The 18,411-nt window shown below is 52.6% G+C and overlaps 1 protein-coding gene across 1 annotated transcript; it reads right to left on the reverse strand.

The window, feature by feature from the left end:
- Positions 1 to 180: 180 nt before the first annotated feature.
- LOC144943725 (phosphatidylinositol 4,5-bisphosphate 3-kinase catalytic subunit gamma isoform-like) lies at positions 181 to 17,956 on the reverse strand. The gene is made up of 11 exons (XM_078871503.1): positions 16,393 to 17,956; positions 15,203 to 15,851; positions 12,554 to 12,619; positions 10,746 to 10,971; positions 8,750 to 8,844; positions 7,610 to 7,756; positions 6,223 to 6,313; positions 5,099 to 5,223; positions 4,822 to 4,933; positions 3,125 to 3,279; positions 181 to 2,031 (listed from the first exon to the last, which is right to left on the reverse strand). Exons 1-11 carry the CDS (start codon positions 17,643 to 17,645, stop codon positions 1,771 to 1,773), a joined length of 3,180 nt encoding a protein of 1,059 aa, XP_078727629.1. The 5' UTR covers positions 17,646 to 17,956; the 3' UTR covers positions 181 to 1,770.
- Between the last annotated feature and the right edge of the window lie 455 nt (positions 17,957 to 18,411).

Genomic DNA, 18,411 nt, shown 5'->3' on the forward strand with positions numbered 1-18,411 from the left:
ACGTCACCCAGGGTACAAGCACCTGTTTACCACACACACACACACAGGTATTATAATATATCTCTATTTAAAGCTTTCGTGACTGCAGGGATTCATCTTCTTGGTTCTTTCGGTAAAGTCACGTAGAAGGGAAATAATAAAAAAAAATCATGTTTTATTTTTATTATTTTATTATTTCCCTTCTACGTGACTTTACCGAAAGAACCAAGAAGAATATATCTCTAACCGAATGAACAAACGTCGACGACAATGTGATTGAGATGACACGTACGCGGTATTGTTTAACAATAATAAAGGCCGTGCACTTTTTATTCGAAAGACAAACCGATGGCCATCTCGAATCTCGCGTGTCCGTTCTACATACTCGACACCTTGACATGTAACATCGATGACGATCATTCATCGGTGCCCACTCGCTTTCGTGTTACTCGGAAAGTCTGCCGAGGATAAATGCCCCGGTAGAGGTCCACGTTTGCACTGGAGACTTCAATTCCCACTCGATATCTTGTGGGCCACCCTGCTCGGCTGGCTTGGAGTCGAGATTATCAGCATAAGGCACTACCACTGGAGTACACAATTAGCCTATTCGTAATAATGATACGTATCTTTGTGTTTAGTTGGTTGTTCTTCCCCCGCACCTCAGATTAGCATGGTTGGTAACACACAGTGTGAAAGAAGTTCAACATACATACATCGTACCCTATATTGCTATGAACAGGTTTATAAACGTTAGATTTAAAGCTTTCGTGACTGCAGGGGTTCATATTCTTGTTTCTTGCTGTGTTTTTCACACCTGATGATGATTGCTTGTGTTGCAGTCGAAACGTCGTGATAATTTTATTGTTTTATATTTTTATTATTTTATTTTTTCCCTTCTACGTGACTTTACCGAAAGAACCAAGAATATAGGTCTATAAACGTTAGATTCATGTACTCGCCATTACCGCCAGTGCAAATTTTGTAAAAACCAGATAATAAGAGTACTGCGGAATGGACGTGGCGTGCCACACGAGTTACCGTAACCAAGATCTCCGTGCGTACGAGGCTCTGAGGCTGAGATAAACTACGTCGCCTCTGATTACCCTCGTGTACCGAGAGCTCTAGAAAATCCTAACACAGGTGGGAAATGCTACGACAACAACAACAACAACAAAAGCTGACCAAACATATCGAACAAGACGCAAGTGAAAGAGTCCTGAGACTCACTGGAAACTTACCTGGACAAATATAATCACTCTAAAACGAGAATTGGCCGACGGATATTATACGATGATTACGACGACTGGCTGGAAGGGGGCAGAGATCAAAGGTCAAGATGTCGGGACGGAGAATTCTCCGAGCTGGCTTCACCTTGCCACTGCTTCCATCCCTTTGCCGGACCCAGCAACCATTGCATCAGTTGTAACCTGGCACTGAAGGCCTCCTTTGATGAATGTACTTAAAATAGATATATAATTAACGAATACTATTCAATAAGCGAAAACACCCTGTGAGAATAAATATCTAATTTCTATGTTTTCCTAGAGACTATATATAGATACATTTAATATATTTAAAGTTTGTCTACGATCAAAGTACCCAGAATGCTCCCCATATCACGAGATACCGGAAGCTAAACTGGTTTGAGCCTGGACAAGTGCTTGGATTGGCGACCGCCTTGCACAACCGTTTGCGACCCTGGTGCGGCCGAGTACGGGTACGGGTAAGGAATCAAAACCCGTTTGCGACCTCTGCCGCACACCGCTTGACGATCCCCGGAGTGGGGCGCCACTAGGTGGCCTTGCGGCTCGCCAAGAGGTGCATCCACCAGTTAATCTGCACGGTCCAGCCCTTGACTTTGCAGTGCTCGATCTCGCCGCGGATGTGCGCCTCCGCGTCGGCCTCGGACGCCTTGACGACGAGAGCCTCGCGCATGTGCTCGATGTCGCGCGGGGTCACCTCGGGCATCCCCGTCGTCGCCATCATGTTGAAGAGCGTGATGAGCAGGTTCTTGTGGCGACGCAGGGCCAGGTACGCGCGGCAGCACGTGTCCTGGTTGGGGCGGTTGGGGGGGGCGGGGTTCAGAGGTCAGAGGCAAAAGATCAATCCGTCGCTTCTGTCTCCGTGTCAGTTCCGGCGACTGTTTGTGCAGTTGCCTTGTGGCTTAAATTCATCGTCGTCATCATTCTAATCATCGTCATTGGGCACATGGTCAATCGAGTGCTGGATGAAGATGCCCCAAACGATTTCACCGCTCCATCCCCTTCTGTTGACAAACTCAAGCTCTTATCCGACGTCCGTATATTTACCCAATGGTGCCACCACCAGTTGCCAAACGATAAATCCGACGCTGACAGTGGCGACAGGGGTAATTCGCTTTTAAAGAGAACACGCTTGCATCCGGGGCGTCTCAGAGAGCGCATTCACACGCGACAAGCGACGTGGAATCGCACAGCTCATCGCAAAACTATTAAAGGGCAACCCCCAGCAGCAGCTGTCCCTGTGTGGCACAAGGTGACCCAGCGCGTGGCCTGCAATCGGTCACGAGTCTGCCAATAGAGGGGGGGTGGGGTGATGATTGCCGCTGTGTGTAAACTCATTTGGAATTTGGACAGATTTCGACCGTGACGCCTGCACGCAATGGCCCAGCCCGTTCCCAAATGAAGTCGGAGGGCATCTTTGACGTCCACTGTGAAGCACACGGCGTGTACTGAACGTTAACCGTTCCCACACAGCACATTAATAACCAGGGCGGCCTGCGGGTTTTCTAACCGGGCACTTCTTTCGCACCGTACGTAGCCAACCATGCTAATCGGAGGTGCCGGGGAAGGGCAACAAACTAAACGCAAAGAGCAGTTCTAGAGGAACAAGTTGCCAATCTTGATGATTTAAAAGTGCATAGCTCCCAGTGGCTTCCGACTATAGGAAAAGGAAGAGCGTTCCAGACGACGCAGAACCAACGATCATGCCGATTAGGTGCACTGTGCACAATTTCACCCAAAATAAAAACAAAAACGAGCGCATCTGAAAGCGCCGCACGATGCGGGTGACCGCCTTTGTTCAACGACGAGCCAGAAGCCGCTGCCGCTGCAGCGAGGTCGGCAGTGCCGCCGCTCCCCACGCGTCGCGGGCAGCAGCCGCTCACCACGAAGCGCTGGAAGTAGAGGTTCTTGTTTTTGTGCGCGCCCAGGATGCACAGGAAGTCGGGCGTCAGCACGAAGGGCACGCGCTCGCGATCGACGCCCATGAACTTCTTGATGTTGCCCAGGATGTGGCCAAAGTCGATGTGGAAGAGGTTTCCTGCGCGGGGACCCGGCACAGACACACGCGGTGTGTGATTACCCCCCCACCCCCTCTCCTCCCCGATCAGTGGCTGAGCGTGGTTACAGCACGAGCCCAGGTGCAGGAGAATGAAGTGGGGTTCCCCCATGTGCCCAATGTCCATCCTCAAATCTTTGTAGCCCGGTGCCTGGGGCCTGTTGCCCCACGGAACCCATAGACTCAAATCGAGACCCATAGACGCATAGACACCCACAGATTTTCATAAAGACCCATACACTCACACAGATCCATAGACTCTTGGAGACTCTTAGAGACCCACACACTTACATAGAGACCACTGGTGCAGAGAACGCCTCCTCCCCCCCACCTCTTCTAATTTCCCCTCCCATTATCGTGACCTGGTGCCTGGGGGCCCCATCAGCCCATGGGCCTCGGTTCAAAGTTTCAAAGTTTCATTTATTAGGTATAGCCCTGTGAGCCATTCGGCTCTTGAATCGGGTGCAACCGCAACAAACAAAAAACAAAAACATGAACAAGAAAACATCTTAAAGTGACTGAGTGCAAACAGAAAATGCAAGTAAAGACAGCAAAATATTGCAGAAAAATCACCGTACACCAACCCTGTGCAAATATCCCAGTGGGATGCAAGTCAAACAACAACAACCACAAGACAACTTAGATTAAGGCCATCAGTCTAACTCTGTACTACAACAAACAAACATGGCCAAACCAAAAAACTTTTCGAAAATCACCAAAATAAAGCCATGAAAGCAATGAAACAGTGATCATAGGAACTGTGACCGAATTTTCACAATAAACGACGTAAACAACATGTACTACCAAACTCTGCAGCCATAGCTGGCTGCATTAGTCACTCCACAACAGCAGGAGCATCATCCACAACAGTAGGAGCTGGCAGGGCCAGCCAGAGCCGAACGATCGTTGCGATTGCTCACACAGCGCCACGGCGGTGAAGGCTTCTGCCACTGCTCCGCCCTCCGAAACCTTTCGCCGACGAGCGAGGGTGCGACGCCGCCGCTGACTCGAGTACAAAGATCGATCCTTACGCTCGTGATAACGACAGCCGGCAGAGGCGAACCCCATCACTGTAGCTGATCGATCGATGCCACGAATAGCGTAGTTTACTTACATTGGGTAATTTTTTTTTTTACTCAATTACACAATTTTACTTTTCTCAGCTATCATTTTATCGTGACTGGGCTAAGACCACGTGTCAGAGGATGGCCCTGGAAGATCATGTCGTAGAAGTGCTTATATCCCTTTATATGCCCTACAAATAGTGTTCTTTGAAAGTACATTTTTTGAGCCGGAGTATGCTGAATTAAGCAAAAACCAGATTGTACGTGGTTTTTTGTTTGCACGGTTATCACTGATCGCGCAGAAGCCATCAACTCACTACACTTACACAACCGGTTTAACCATGGAGAGGTGGGTGATACTGAAGATTCGAAGCCAGGATCTGAGCGGTTTCAGCCTCGGGACTTCCGAGTTTGGCCATTGCCAACCTCACCGCCACGGCCCAAGCGGGGCATCCCTCACCGTTCTTGGTGATCATGATGTTGTCGTTGTGCCGGTCCCCGATGCCCAGCACGTACGTGGCCATGCAGTAGCCGGCACACGAGTGCATGAACTTCTCCACCGCCTGCAGGTTCTGCTCTCGTGACAAAACAACGCGCGACACGGTCAAGGCCAGATGATTTCATTCTCGAGTGCGCTATTGGCGTCGCATCACCGACACCCGCGTGTGCCTCTGTGCTTCGCCCAGTGTCCGCTCCCCACCAGCACCCCGCGACCCCGTGACCCCGTGACCCCGCACCTCTCCTGCGAGCGGCATCTGCTCGTCCAGCCACGTCTTGAGGCACCTGTCGTTCCGCGGGTTGCCGCCTTTCTCCACCTGGATGCTCGCGACGGTGTGAGCGTTGGACACCACCTCGATGACACCTGTGGGAGGCACCACCACGCCCACCCGCGGGTGCCGCGTGAGGGTTGCCATGTGGGTAACAGGTGGACAGCGCGGGGCGTCATTTGTCGGCTCGGCTTATTCCGCTGTAGCTACGAGTCGAGGCGCCTCCCGGAAGCGGGACAGCGCGTGCAGAATTCGTCATCGATCATTATCATAGTCATCAGCCATGATCAATCCACTGCCTGGTTGAAGGCCTCCCCAATCCATCACCATCCCTCGTGGCCCCGATGATATAACAATCCACCAAGCACCTCAACATGAGCTGATCTCAGAGCTTAATTTTCTCAGTCGGCTGCCGCACTTTCCCCGGAGGCTCCTAGATTGGGAAGTTAAACCGGTTCCTGACTTGCCTGCAAGAACCGTGAAAAGTGCCACACTGACAGATCCAACGATCCACTGCTGCACTCACATCTCCTAAGCACCCCGCGGCCAAAGCCCAGGCGGTCTTCCATCCAAGTAATTCATTCATTCATCAAGCATGTCAGGGAAGGACCGTTGCGCCAAACGTGGGACCTCTTGGAACAGCGTTCGCACAAACTGCTCTGGGCTGCCATACACCGGCGTCTCGAGTGATTTGTTTGAACCACGGTTCACTGGGGGGGGGGGGGGGGGGGGGGGTGACCAGGAAGACGTCGCCATTCCTCTGAAGGTCGCGGTTCTTGGAACGTCGACCGCCAATTGAAGGGCGCTATGCGCTGCTGGAGTTTGCGCATCGAGACGGGGCGATGTGTCCACAAAGTTACACCACAGCCATCTACCCTCTCGAACTGAGCTCTACAATCGCCTGGAGACTGGTCGCAGATGCAACGGTGACATTTCTGATGAAGTCGAATTATCAGATGCCAAGTAATCGTCCGGCCTTAACCCCAATTAAAATGCAACGTCTAATGAAGATCGAGTGCATTGTGGGTGATTTGTTGATTGATAAATCTGGGCCACATGGCTGCGGTGCACCGATAGGAAGCGCATGGTCACACCTGTGTTGTCGCCCGTGGCGATGCAGCCGTAAGGAAGGAGGCAGAGGTCCAGGCCCTCGCTGTCCCAAATGGAGTCCATGATGTTTAAGGTCTGTGCACACACACAGAGCATCAGCAACATCGTCATCAGCAACATCGTCATCAATAGCATCAGCAACATCATCATCATCACCATCATCACCACCATCATCAACAGCATCAGCAACATCATCATCATCACCAACATGAACAGCATCAGCAACATCATCATCATCATCAACATCATCATCATCATCATCACCAACATGAACAGCATCAGCAATATCATCATCACCACCAACATCATCAACATCACCATTACCATCAACATCATCAAAAGCATCAGCAACACCAGGTCCAACTATGAATACGCCGTATTCTGCTTGTGTTTAATGTCCGTACGCAGCTCCAGCAATGAAGGCCTCCTGCCAGCCCCGAGACGACCTGCACCCAGAGGGAGGTCGCTCATTCGCCTCTGCTGTCCCCATCGTATGGAACCGCGTTTCCCCCGCCCCCAGCCATCTATGCACTCGACTCCCAGCCCCAGTTGAAGTCAAGACTCAAGCCCTTTCTTCTGTTGCTCCGCCCGTCTGTCTTGCTCTGTTAAATAAGTGAAGCATTCCTCCTTTCTCGAGGATGCCCATGTCCCACCGTTTCTCTACGACATCTTGAGATGTGTGTTGAATATAGGCATTGTATTGATCCAACTTGTTATTGTGCCGTACACCAAAATTATATATTCCACACACATCATAATGGCACAAAGACAGTCACTGCATTGCGCGCTCATTTCTTTAGAACTGCTTTTTGAGTCTAGTTTGTTGTACCTCCCCCGCACCTCCAATGAGCACGGTTGGCTACGTGCGGTGCGAAATAATTTCAACGTACGTACAAATGGAATCTTTCATCAAATCACGATCAAGAAGACGTGAAAATACATCGCACCAAAGGAGGAGGTAAGTCGTTACATCCCTGCTCCTCACTCAGCGCGTCCACCACGTGATTGGTGGGTCACACAGCCATGTGCTCTGCAGAGATTTCCAATTGCTTGGCGAACAAAATGGTGTTTATACGAGGCAGCATAGCAAGGATATTGTATGTACACACGCTGAACTTCTTTCGCGCCGTACGTGGCCAAGCGTGCTAATCGGAGGTGCGGGGAGAAGGCCAACAAGCTAAACTGTTGGCATTGTCGTGCTATGCGTGGGTTTCCTTTGGGGGAGCCTGGTTTCCTCCGCCATGGTGGAATTAAGAAACGGGGCTCGAGCCAAGGACCTGCCGCTAGCGCGGGGGATTACAGCGAGAGAGAGAGAGAGAGCCGGGTTTGAGTTGCGTGACGCGTGCGGAGGGACGGGCGACGTCTCCACACCTGCAGGATGAGCATGTCCTGGCGCAGGTCGTCGCCGTTCTTGAAGATCAACTTCACGTTGGAGGCGTCCAGCGACGTGGAATCCGCCCGGTGAAATTCCAGCCACAGCGGCTTCTTCTTGCTCGCCAGAACCTTACACTTCTCGATCTGAAAGGCCCAGACGGCGCAACGTCACGCGGAGCGTGCCACGCACGAAAAAAATACAAAGATCCCCCCCGTATAGTTGGGGCAAGCGTCAATGAAGGCCGGCACGGCACACGAGGGGGTGGGTGGCCAGCACCACGCCCGACCGCCTTTGTCTCCCCAGCGGCGATGCTTACACACCGCACCAGGTACTCATTTGAGGCCGAGCTTGACCCGTCGCAACCCTTGCAGCAAGCAAGTGCACCGCGTTGTCTCAGAGAATGGTTTTGGAAGATGATGTCAAGGCACTACTGGATGCTAAGCAAACTGAATATAAATGTTTTAATCCAGATTTGAAGCTTTCGTGACTGCAGGAATCCATACTCTTTGGTTCTTTCGATAAAGTCACGTGGGTAGAAAATAAACTACAATTGTTTTATACCTACGTGACTTTACCGAAAGAACCAAAGAGCATATATGTTTTACTCTATTTTTAAATCACACAGCAGGAGGTCGTGGGTTCGATCCTGGTGAAAACCGAAAAATGTGACGTGATATTTCGATTTAAAGCTTTCGTGACTGCAGGGATTCATCTTCTTGGTTCTTTCGGTAAAGTCACGTAGAAGGAAAATAATAAAAGAATAAAAAATAAAACATAATAAAATAATTCTCACGACGGTTCGGGCACAACGCAAGCAGCTGTCTTCAGGTGAAGAACAGGTCTGTCTTCAGACGCTGTCTTTCCGACAGACCTGTTCTTCACCTTAGGATGGCTGCTTGCGTTGTGGCCGAAACGTCGTGAGAATTATTTTATTATGTTTTATTTTTATTATTTTATTATTTTCCTTCTATGTGACTTTACCAAAAGAACCAAGAAGATGTGACGTGATGGTTTATTTCGGCGGAGTAACGCGGTGACATCTGCCCCCCACCCCGTGCCACCCACTCAACCGCCTCCGAAGTTTGCATCTATTGCCCGTTGGTGGCGTGGCGGAGTGGAGCGGGTGAGGCACGTACGACGATGGTGCCGGCGCGCACGCACGGGTCGTACGGCAGCTGGAAGACGCCGGGGATCACGACCCTTCCCAGATTGTCCTGGAGCTCGGAGGCCGCTACAGAGAGACGGTGGTTGGGGGGGGTGGGATTGGGGGGTGGGAGAGCGACACGCGTAAACACGCACAAGCGTGCAAGCACGTGCACAAGCAGACGTTCGCGCGTGCGCACTATCACGCGCGTGCAGAATCCGAATCTTGATTCATTAGCGCGGTTGGCTACGTGCGGTGCGAAAGAAGTTCAACATAAATACATTTAGACCGGAGGAATCCGATGAGCTACGACCTTTCACAGATGTTCAGTCGGAGCAAGTTGCATGCCCGTGTACTTGCACGTGTTCGCACACGAATGGACGTGCAAAGTGCAAAGCGCACATGCACGACACACACGGATGCGCAACGCACGCAAGCATGCACGAGGAAGCACGCACCGGTGAATAGAAGCCTCGCACACAGTCTCGAGCGCAAATACACGCACACACGCATGCACATGCGTGGGCTAGACCCCTGTGCGCTTGTACATTGTAGAATGTACAAAGACAAAGATCCCCCCCCGTACAGTCAACAGGCTGTTGGTGCACCGCAAGTGAGAAGCAGCACCTATGAAGGCCGGCACAGCACACGAGGTGGGTGGGTATCATACCAGGTAGCCATTTGAGGCTGAGCTAACCTAGTTGGTGTTGGCTGTTAGTAGGAATCAATTTCGGGTCTCCGCCAGGTTCGTAGCGCAGTGCAGTGTGGCGCTAACTTCCGCACCACCGCTCTCCAAACCCGGCGACCCAAGTTCCAATTCCCACTCAGGGCCAACAGTATACACGAACGCACGCACACACAAGCGCACACACACACATGTATAAGCGCACGTGTGTACGTACAAAGGCACTAAACTAAACCTTTTATTTTACCAGTTAAGGCCCACTGAGCCATGTAGCACTTTTGCAGAAGCGAACTGGATATCACAAATGATAGCTCAGCGAAGTCGCTTTTGTGGAAATTGATCGCAGCCAAAAACTCTAAACACATTTTATTCTAAATCTGGAGGGAAAAACCGGAGGAACTGGCGAAAAATCAATGCAACCACGGGAAGAACACGCAAACTCCAAATGTACAGGGGGTCAGGGTCGAGATCGAACCCACAACCTCCTGTATACCGGGTGAGGCAGTTAACATCTCACCACCGTGGCACCCCACACGCACAAACAAATGTGCAAGCGCATGCACGTACGTAACAAAGGCACACACACAGACACAAAGATTCCCCCGTATAGCCTTAACAGACTGGAGGGGCAAGTGCTCTTAGCGAGCACCTATGAAGGCCGAAACGGTACACAAGAGGCTGGGTGGCCAGCACCACACCCGACTGCCTTTGTCCCCCCAGTGCCGATGTTTACGCACCGCACCAGGTACTCATTGGAGGCTGAGTCGACCTAGGGGAGGCCCAGGACCGGTTCAGATTATCGTCACCGGTGTTGGCCGTGAGCGGGAATCGAACCCAGGTCGCCGGGTTCATAGCACAGCGCGCTAACCGCTCCACCACCGCTCCACACACACACGGGGGGGGGGGGAGGGGCAGAGGTCGCAAACGGGTTTTGATTCCTTACCCGTACCCGGCCGCACCAGGGTCGCAAACGGGTACCCGTACCCTACCCGATACCCGGCTACCCGTACCCGGCCGGGTATCGTGTAGGGTACGGGAACCTGATTGCGACCTCTGGGATGAAGCCATGTTGCAGGCGCGGGTGGGTTGATTCTAGGAACTTGAATTGTGAGAATAGACAAGACGTTGGGAAATGAGTGATAAACGGTGACTCACCAGTGACTCATGGCCTACCCGTACCCGTACCCGGCCGCACCAGGGTCGCAAACGGGTAGCCGGGTATCGGGTAGGGTACGGGTATCGGGTACCCGATTGTGACCTCTGGGGAGGGGGGGGGGTCCCGACGAGGGCGCTATCGACGCACCGTTGGGCGGAACGTTGTACAAGGTGCCGAGCACCAGCTGCATCTTGTCGCCGACGATGCGGAGGCTGTCGATGAGCTTCACCTGCTGCGCGAAGTTGTGCAGCGTGGCGCGCCCGCAGCCCCGCAGGTAAGCCTCGAGCAGCACGGCGAAGCGCGCCCGCGAGTGGGCGCACACCGCGATCTCGCTGCGCAGGAACCAGAAGAAGAAGTGGCCCAGGCGCTTGCTCTAGCGGCGGACGAGACGGAGGGGAGCAGAGGGGGGGGCGGCAGAGGTCGCAAACGGGTTTTGATTCCTTACCCGTACCCAGCCGCACCAGGGTCGCAAACGGGTACCCGTACCCGGCCGTACCCGTACCCTACCCGTACCCGGCTGGGTTCAGATAATCTTCACCGGCATTGCCCGTGAACGGCAATTGAACTGGACAAAGGCGGGACTAAAGCAGGAAGTTATTTTTCCCCAAATACATTCCTTAAATAATTATCAAATAGAGCAAGTCAAGATCTATAAGTATCTTGGGGTCATTCTTGATTCAAAACTGAAATTTGAAGATCACATTGATTATATTGGTAAAAAGACAAAAAAAAAAATTGGTTTTCTGTATCGACACAAGCACTGCTTCCCCCCTATGTTCCGTTTGGAATTGATAAAAGCAACCATACTGCCTCTACTTGATTACTGTGACATCGTGTATACATCAGCCCCAAGTACTGTACTGAAGAAGCTTGACTCAATGTATCACTCGGCCTTAAGATTTGCATTGAACTGCCCATATAGGACTCACCACTGTGATTTCTACATTGGGTCAAACTTAACATCTCTCAATGTTCGACGGCTTGTGCATCAGATCTTATTTATTCATGATGTACTTACAAAAACATCCGCAGATTACCTGCTGGATCTCCTCTCTGTTTCAAAGAACAAATTTGACCTAAGGTCTTCCCTCATTTACCAGCTTCACATTCCCTATTGCCGTACAAATACTGGAGGAAGGGCCTTTGCTGTTGATGCCCCCAGGATCTGGAATGCTATCGCCAATAAACTGCAACTTGAATCACTACCTGTGAGATCTTCACTCAAAACTGCTCTAGAGGAGTTGTACACCCCTAGCTGCCACTGCAATTTATTGGCCTAAAATACAATGTTTCGCTCCGGATGATCGCTGCAAAGTATGCAAAGTATGCAAAGTATGATCTGTGTTTTGATTTAGTGTGCTGATCTTAAAGGTGCATTGAAAAATGTTGATACTCCGACTGATGCTCCTACTGTTGTGGAGTGACTCATGCAGCCAGCTATGGCTGCAGAGTTTGGTAGTACATGTTGTTTACGTCGTTTATTGTGAAAATTCGGTCACAGTTCCTATGATCACTGTTTCATTGCTTTTATGGCTTTATTTTGGTGATTTTCGAAAAGTGTTTTGGTTTGGCCATGTTTGTTTGTTGTAGTACAGAGTTAGACTGATGGCCTTAATCTAAGTTGTCTTATGCTTGTTGTTGTTGTTTGACTTGCATCCCACTGGGATATTTGCACAGGGTTGGTGTACGGTGATTTTTCTGCAATATTTTGCTGTCTTTTCTTGGATTTTCTGTTTGCACATAGTCACTTTAAGATGTTTTCTTGTTCATGTTTTTTTTTGTTTGTTGCGGTTGCACCCGATTCAAGAGCCGAATTGCTCACAGGGCTATACCTAATAAATAAACTTTGAACTTTGAACTACCGCTCCCCAAGCACGCTCACGCACACACACGCACATTCACAAACACTCACAAACACACAGCGCCATGCAAAAAGGCGTGTCGTGCGCACCTACCCTCAGCGCCCTCTGTATGAGGAAGCGGGCGAGTGGGCTGTCGTGGTACGGCTCAAACTTGAGTGCCTGGGGGTGACAAAGAACCAAGCAGCATAGGCGTGTAAGGGAGCGCACGACAAAAAAGTAATGACTCAGCAGCAGTGACACGCACCAAAAGACACTGCGTGATGAACAGCTTCAGGGTAAATACAGATTCTGATTGTCGCTTTCTCCGTGGAAGACGACGTCGTGGAACTCCTTCTGAGGTCCACAATTCGATCGGTCTCATGGTCGGCACCTACTAGCTCCTAACTGAGCATTCGCATCCTCGTCGTAGTTGAGCAATATTCATTAAGGACCCTGTCTGTACTGCAAACTCCACAATAGAATCGATGTTTTTGGCTTTGTTGTTGTTGTTGCTGCTCTGATCGTGCGACAACCGGCTAAACGGTATCATCTGCGTAATTGATCAAAATAAACTTAAACAACAGCAACAACTTAAATGTGTGCAGTGGTACACAGGAGGTAGAGAGATATTTAGCGATTCTAAAATCACGGTTGAAAAGGAAAGGTTTGAGGAGAGACTTTAAAGCAGAGACACAGAAGGGTGGCAGGCATAATTAGCTGGGCAGGGAGCAGAGGTCGCAACCGGGTACCCGATACCCGTACCCTACCCGATACCCGGCTACCCGTACCCGGCCTGGTACCGGTACGGGTACCCGTTTGCGACCCTGGTGCGGTCCGGTACGGGTACGGGTAGACCATGAGTCACTGGTGAGTAACTGTTTGTCACTCATTTCCCAACGTCTTGTCTCTTCTCACAATTCAAGTTCCTAGAATAAACCCACCCACGCCTGCAACATGGCTTCATCCCAGAGGTCGCAATCAGGTACCCGATACCCGTACCCTACCCGTACCCGGCCGGGTACGGGTAGGGTACGGGTTCGGCCAGATACGGGTACGGTTACCCGTTTGCGACCCTGGTGCGGCCGGGTACGGGTACGGGTAAGGAATCAAAACCCGTTTGCGACCTCTGGTAGGGAGTCCCATTGCTATGACACGGCGAGTGAAGTGAAATAAAAAATTCAATATCGTGGGGTTTTTATTTATTTCACCAGTTTATTGGTGACCTGCGACCATCAATTCATTGCACTTGAGAAGCCAGTTTAATCCCAGGCAACTCCGGCCAATCTGGACCTGCCGCTTGATTTAGTTCCGTGCATTCTGGCACCACTACCCCCTGGTCATACGCAGCTGAAATCTTACGAATACAGTCTGGGATGATAATGCATCAAAATGCTTCCATATCTAAATTTCGTTCTGCACTTGATGAGAATGAAAATATATTGGTTTGCCTGCCACGCGATGAACATGCAGAGTGGGTGGGAAGTTGCTGCCGTTCTACTTTTTAGGACCAAAGGTCACTGGAACGGTCGTCAGAGATAGTTCTGTGGTGTTCGCTTCTTATGAAGGGAAAAAAAGAAAAACTTGTTAGTAACAGTGCAGTCATTGGCGACTCGTTCCAAGATCACCAACTCGCTACGCCCGAGAAACCCACGGTTTGAAAGCGTGGGTAGCTGCTGTATTTCAGCAGAAGTGATCTGTTGTTTTGCTTCACGTGTATGAGGTTTCTGATGCAAGGTTGTGTATTGCTTTGAATGTTAATCAGGTTATTTTGAAGTGTATTCTTATTTAATGGGTAGCCAGTGGAAGTGCTTGTTTTTTTAGGGTTTGTGTAATGTGGGATGATTTATGGAGATTCAAAGTGAGTATCGGGGCATTGATTGTGAATGAGACCTCGGTTGTCAAACCTGACCTGACCAGCACAGCTACACACTAACACTTGATACGGAAACACACACACACACACCCACAACATGGACGCAAACATGTACAGCATGTACCCTAAGGGAGTGTAGGGGTGTCAGGGGAAGGATTCCCACCAATAGGAGAGAGAACCTCAGTGCTGGTGGATAAAAGTGACCTGGCAATTTATCCACTGCCGAGCGTTCACTCGAGAGAGCTTTTGAGAACCCCTCCCGAGGGTTTCGTTTTCTCTCTCTCTCTCAACTCGTCGACGCTGCCCAGACGTCTTGGAAGATGCTGGGAGTACCCACACTTTACTCCACCGCTCGGGATCTGCCGATCGAGTGACTAACTGCAGTGGATGCTGCTGGGCGGGATTTCATCAACTTGCCCCGTCGTCTCAAATCCCGCGCAGCGATGTCAATTCGGGGTGCCGTGGTATAAAGATGTTAACTCCCTCACCTGGTGTGCAGGAGGGTTCATGGGTTCGATTGCAACTCTGACGCCTGAATATGTCGAGTTTGCATGTTCTGCTGGGTGGAGAAGTAGCTGTCAGTTTGTTCTACCCATGGTGGTGTGGATTTTTCTCCGGGTCCTCCAGTTTCACCCTCCACATTTAGAAACGTGCGTTCAAGGGGAATTTGGCTGCTGTAAATGCCCACGTGATAAGCCAACTTCGTTGTCCAAGTCGCCTCTGAAAAAGAGAGCTATATAGCTCAGTGGGCCTCACCTGGTCAAACAAAAAAACAAGTGAATAGTTTACATTCAAACTGCGGCCGTGCAAGTCCAGTGTGCTAACCCTTACACGCCTTCACATTTAAATGTCCAACATTCCAACCCACGCCCTCCCTCCCTCCCTCTCACCTGCACGAGCTGCAGCAGGAAGAGCAGGATCTCGTCGTTGCCGGAGGCGGCGAGCCGTTCGACCGCCATGCGGCGCACGAACCCGTCCACAAAGTTGCCGTCGAGCAGCTCCATGGCGATGCTCAGGTCGAAGTCCGTCGTGTTCCAGCGCTGCAGGAAGCCGTGCGTCTCCCGCACGCACTCCAGGCTGCCCCAGTCGACGGCGCGGAGCAGCCGGGGCAGCGACTGCGCCGTGCGGGACAGCGAGTCACGCATTTGCCACAGCAGCGCCAGCTCCGACGCCTCCATGCGGCTCAGCGGGTCGACGTTCACCAGGTCCTTGAGGAACTCGTCCTGGACGCTGCCCTCCGCGAAGAACCGCTTGGCCCGCTCGGGCATGTGGAAGACGCCGGCCTGGGAGCGCGGCAGTGCCACGGGGCAGTCGTACGTGTCGAGGAGGACGCTCACGACGGCCGCTCGCTCCTGCTCGGGGTTGGCGCCCGACGGCAGGGCGCTGGGGTCGGGCGCCCTTTGACCCTGCTGGAGGGGCCACATGTGCAACACGAACTCGCCCTGGCGAAGCAGCGAGCGGTGGTCGATCAGCGTCATGTTCACGTAGTGCAGCAGACGGGCGTTCAAGCTGCGGCTGCCCGAAGGCAGTACGCCCGACCTGCGGGTTGGCAGAAAATCGCATCTCGTCAGTTTTTCTTTTTTGTGGTCGCTTGTTTCTTTGAGCCGGTGGACGGACATCGTCAAGTGGTGACTTTTGAATACGGCTCACCGACGGAGATCACAGCATGACTGACTGAACGCTGAATGCAAACGCAGATTGAGGCAACAGTGCACTGAGGAACAGCAAACATGGTTACCGGCTCTATATACCTGCATATTCATGTAGAGCTGCTTTCGCACTGTACGTAGCCAACCATGCTAACATGTGCAGTATATGAGAAGATTTACCGAGTTAACTGGTTGACTGACCTGACAATACTGTGAGGCGGGGAAGGGGGGGGATGCACACCCTCACACCGACATTTGACAGCTAACAGCGGACTACACGTTGGGCTGCTTTAGTTGCCGGGAGATCTCAACGGAACGGGCGAAACAAACGCCGCAGACAGAGGGCGGCACACCAAAACTCCGCGGCCTGCCTGCCGTCGACGAGACCGAGCCGACGCGACGGAGAGAAGGGCACACTCATCCCTGCCCACCTGCGGGCGCTGTAGAGCGACAGGTTGAGGCATGCCCCCAGCGGCAGGTCCTTCATGCGGATGCCAAACTCGAGCCAGTCGCCCCAGACGATCTCCTCCTGCAGGGGCCGCTTGGACGTCATCACGGACGCCAGCTGCACCTTGCCGTGGTAGACGCCGGCCTGCACGTACACCTCGACGTCCCCCTGCGGGCACGGAGCGACGCCCGGCGGGAACTCGATGCCCCGCATGTTTAGCCGGAGGAATCGGTTGCAGTCCCAGAGCGAGAGCGTGCACAGCTGCCCCGCGTCGCTCCTCCGCAGGCTCAGCTCCTCCGCGGTGCCCGTCGCCCCGTCGCAGTCGTCCAGCAGCGGCCAGTCGTCCTCCGTCTCCTCGGCCGCCACATCCGGCAGCTGCGACACCGCCAGGTGGATCTCCTCGTTCTTCTTGACGCAGCGGCGGACCCAGACGAAGTCGACGATGGGGTACGGGCCCTGGATGTACTCGTCGCGCCCGCACACCTTGAACACGAAGCACTCGGCGTGCTCGGGCTCGCTGTGCCGCACCAGCTCGTTGGGGCCGTAGCCGCCGCCGAAGAAGCTCTGGGCGATGTCGCGGGGCGAGTCCTTGGGCGACACTCGGATGCTCTGCTTGCGGGCGGCCAAGTGCAGCGTGACGTCGAGGAGGCCGCCTTTCTTGGCGACGCGCTCCTCCAGGTAGGCGGGCAGCGGCTGCGAGGCGACCCACGGCTCGAGCGCGTATGCGAAGGGGTCGCGCAGCTCCAGCTCGGCAGCCCGCACCGCCGCCAGCTTCCGGCGCGTGAACTCGAGCTCGTCGTCGCCGGCGAGGCACAGTGCCTCCACCTTGGTGCCGATCAGGTAGTCCAGCTCCTCCTGGAACCTCTGGCCGCGCGCCGTGGGCTTGGGCCGCTCGCGGACGAGGATCCGGCCGGGCGAGATGCCGCGCGTGGCCCAGCGGCGCACGCAGTCGAGCGTCTGGAAGATCTGCTGCCGGTCGTAGATCTCGTACGCGCGCCCCTCCGCCTCGTAGTACAGGGCGTACGAGTCCGGCGGGGCGGTGATGATCACGTAGCACTCGCCGTCCATGGCGCACTTCGTGACGTCGGACCAGAACGAGTCCCAGACCTGGTCGACGCTCAGCGTGCCCTGCACGTCCCTGGTGATGATCTGCTGCCCGCTCACCTTGAAAGGCAGCACGAACTCCACTCCGATTGTCTGCACGGTGGAGAAACGATCGTCGAATCTGGCGTTCATCTTGCCGGAGTCCAAGTGGTGCCGAGACGATGGCTTGGTGGACACAACTGCAAGCACAATACGTACAAAATAGAGATGTTCTGCTTAACGTGGCCCAGTAGCGCCCTTCATGAGCCTCCTCCAGCGAGGCCAATCTTGATAACACTGGTACCAGTCATCAGCAAGTCCACACATCGTCAGCTATTGCGTCATATCAGTCTATCTCTGCTCTAGCCCAAACATGTGAACCAAACAGAAGAAGCTTGAAGCAAGTGGTGCCTGAGTATGCAGGCTACGTGACCCAGCCAATGCGACCTCACCTGCCAGAGGAGTTTGCTGATGGGACTATTCTCAACTATTTGCAGGACTGTGAGATCCTCACACGATGCAGCCTGGTTAAAGCCAGAATGGATCGTAGGCAGTTCATCTTGAAATTTCCATGCCAGCAATGTAGATGTTTCTATAAATGGGTCTACATTTCTGAAGCGCAGAGAATGAAAGGCATGAGTGTGGTCTAAGAAACCTGGGGCTACACGTGGAGTGATAGACCAGGCAGCTTCCACAAAGTGTTACGTGGAAAATAAGCCAATGCTCAACTAATCACAAGCGTACAGAGCTGTGTTGTTGCTTTGCGACTGTGAACGCAGTGATGGAGTCGAGTGTGCGGATTGCCTCTGGGAGGGTGTTCCAGAGGTGTGGTGCTGCAAATGAGAAAGATCTGTCCAACCCCCATTGGTTGTGTGTTTGGTTTTGGGTGGTTGGGGGAGGAGTGCTTAGCGTTGAGCAG

The sequence above is a fragment of the Lampetra fluviatilis genome, chromosome 32 (assembly GCF_964198595.1).
Source record: "Lampetra fluviatilis chromosome 32, kcLamFluv1.1, whole genome shotgun sequence".
Taxonomy (NCBI): domain Eukaryota; kingdom Metazoa; phylum Chordata; class Hyperoartia; order Petromyzontiformes; family Petromyzontidae; genus Lampetra; species Lampetra fluviatilis.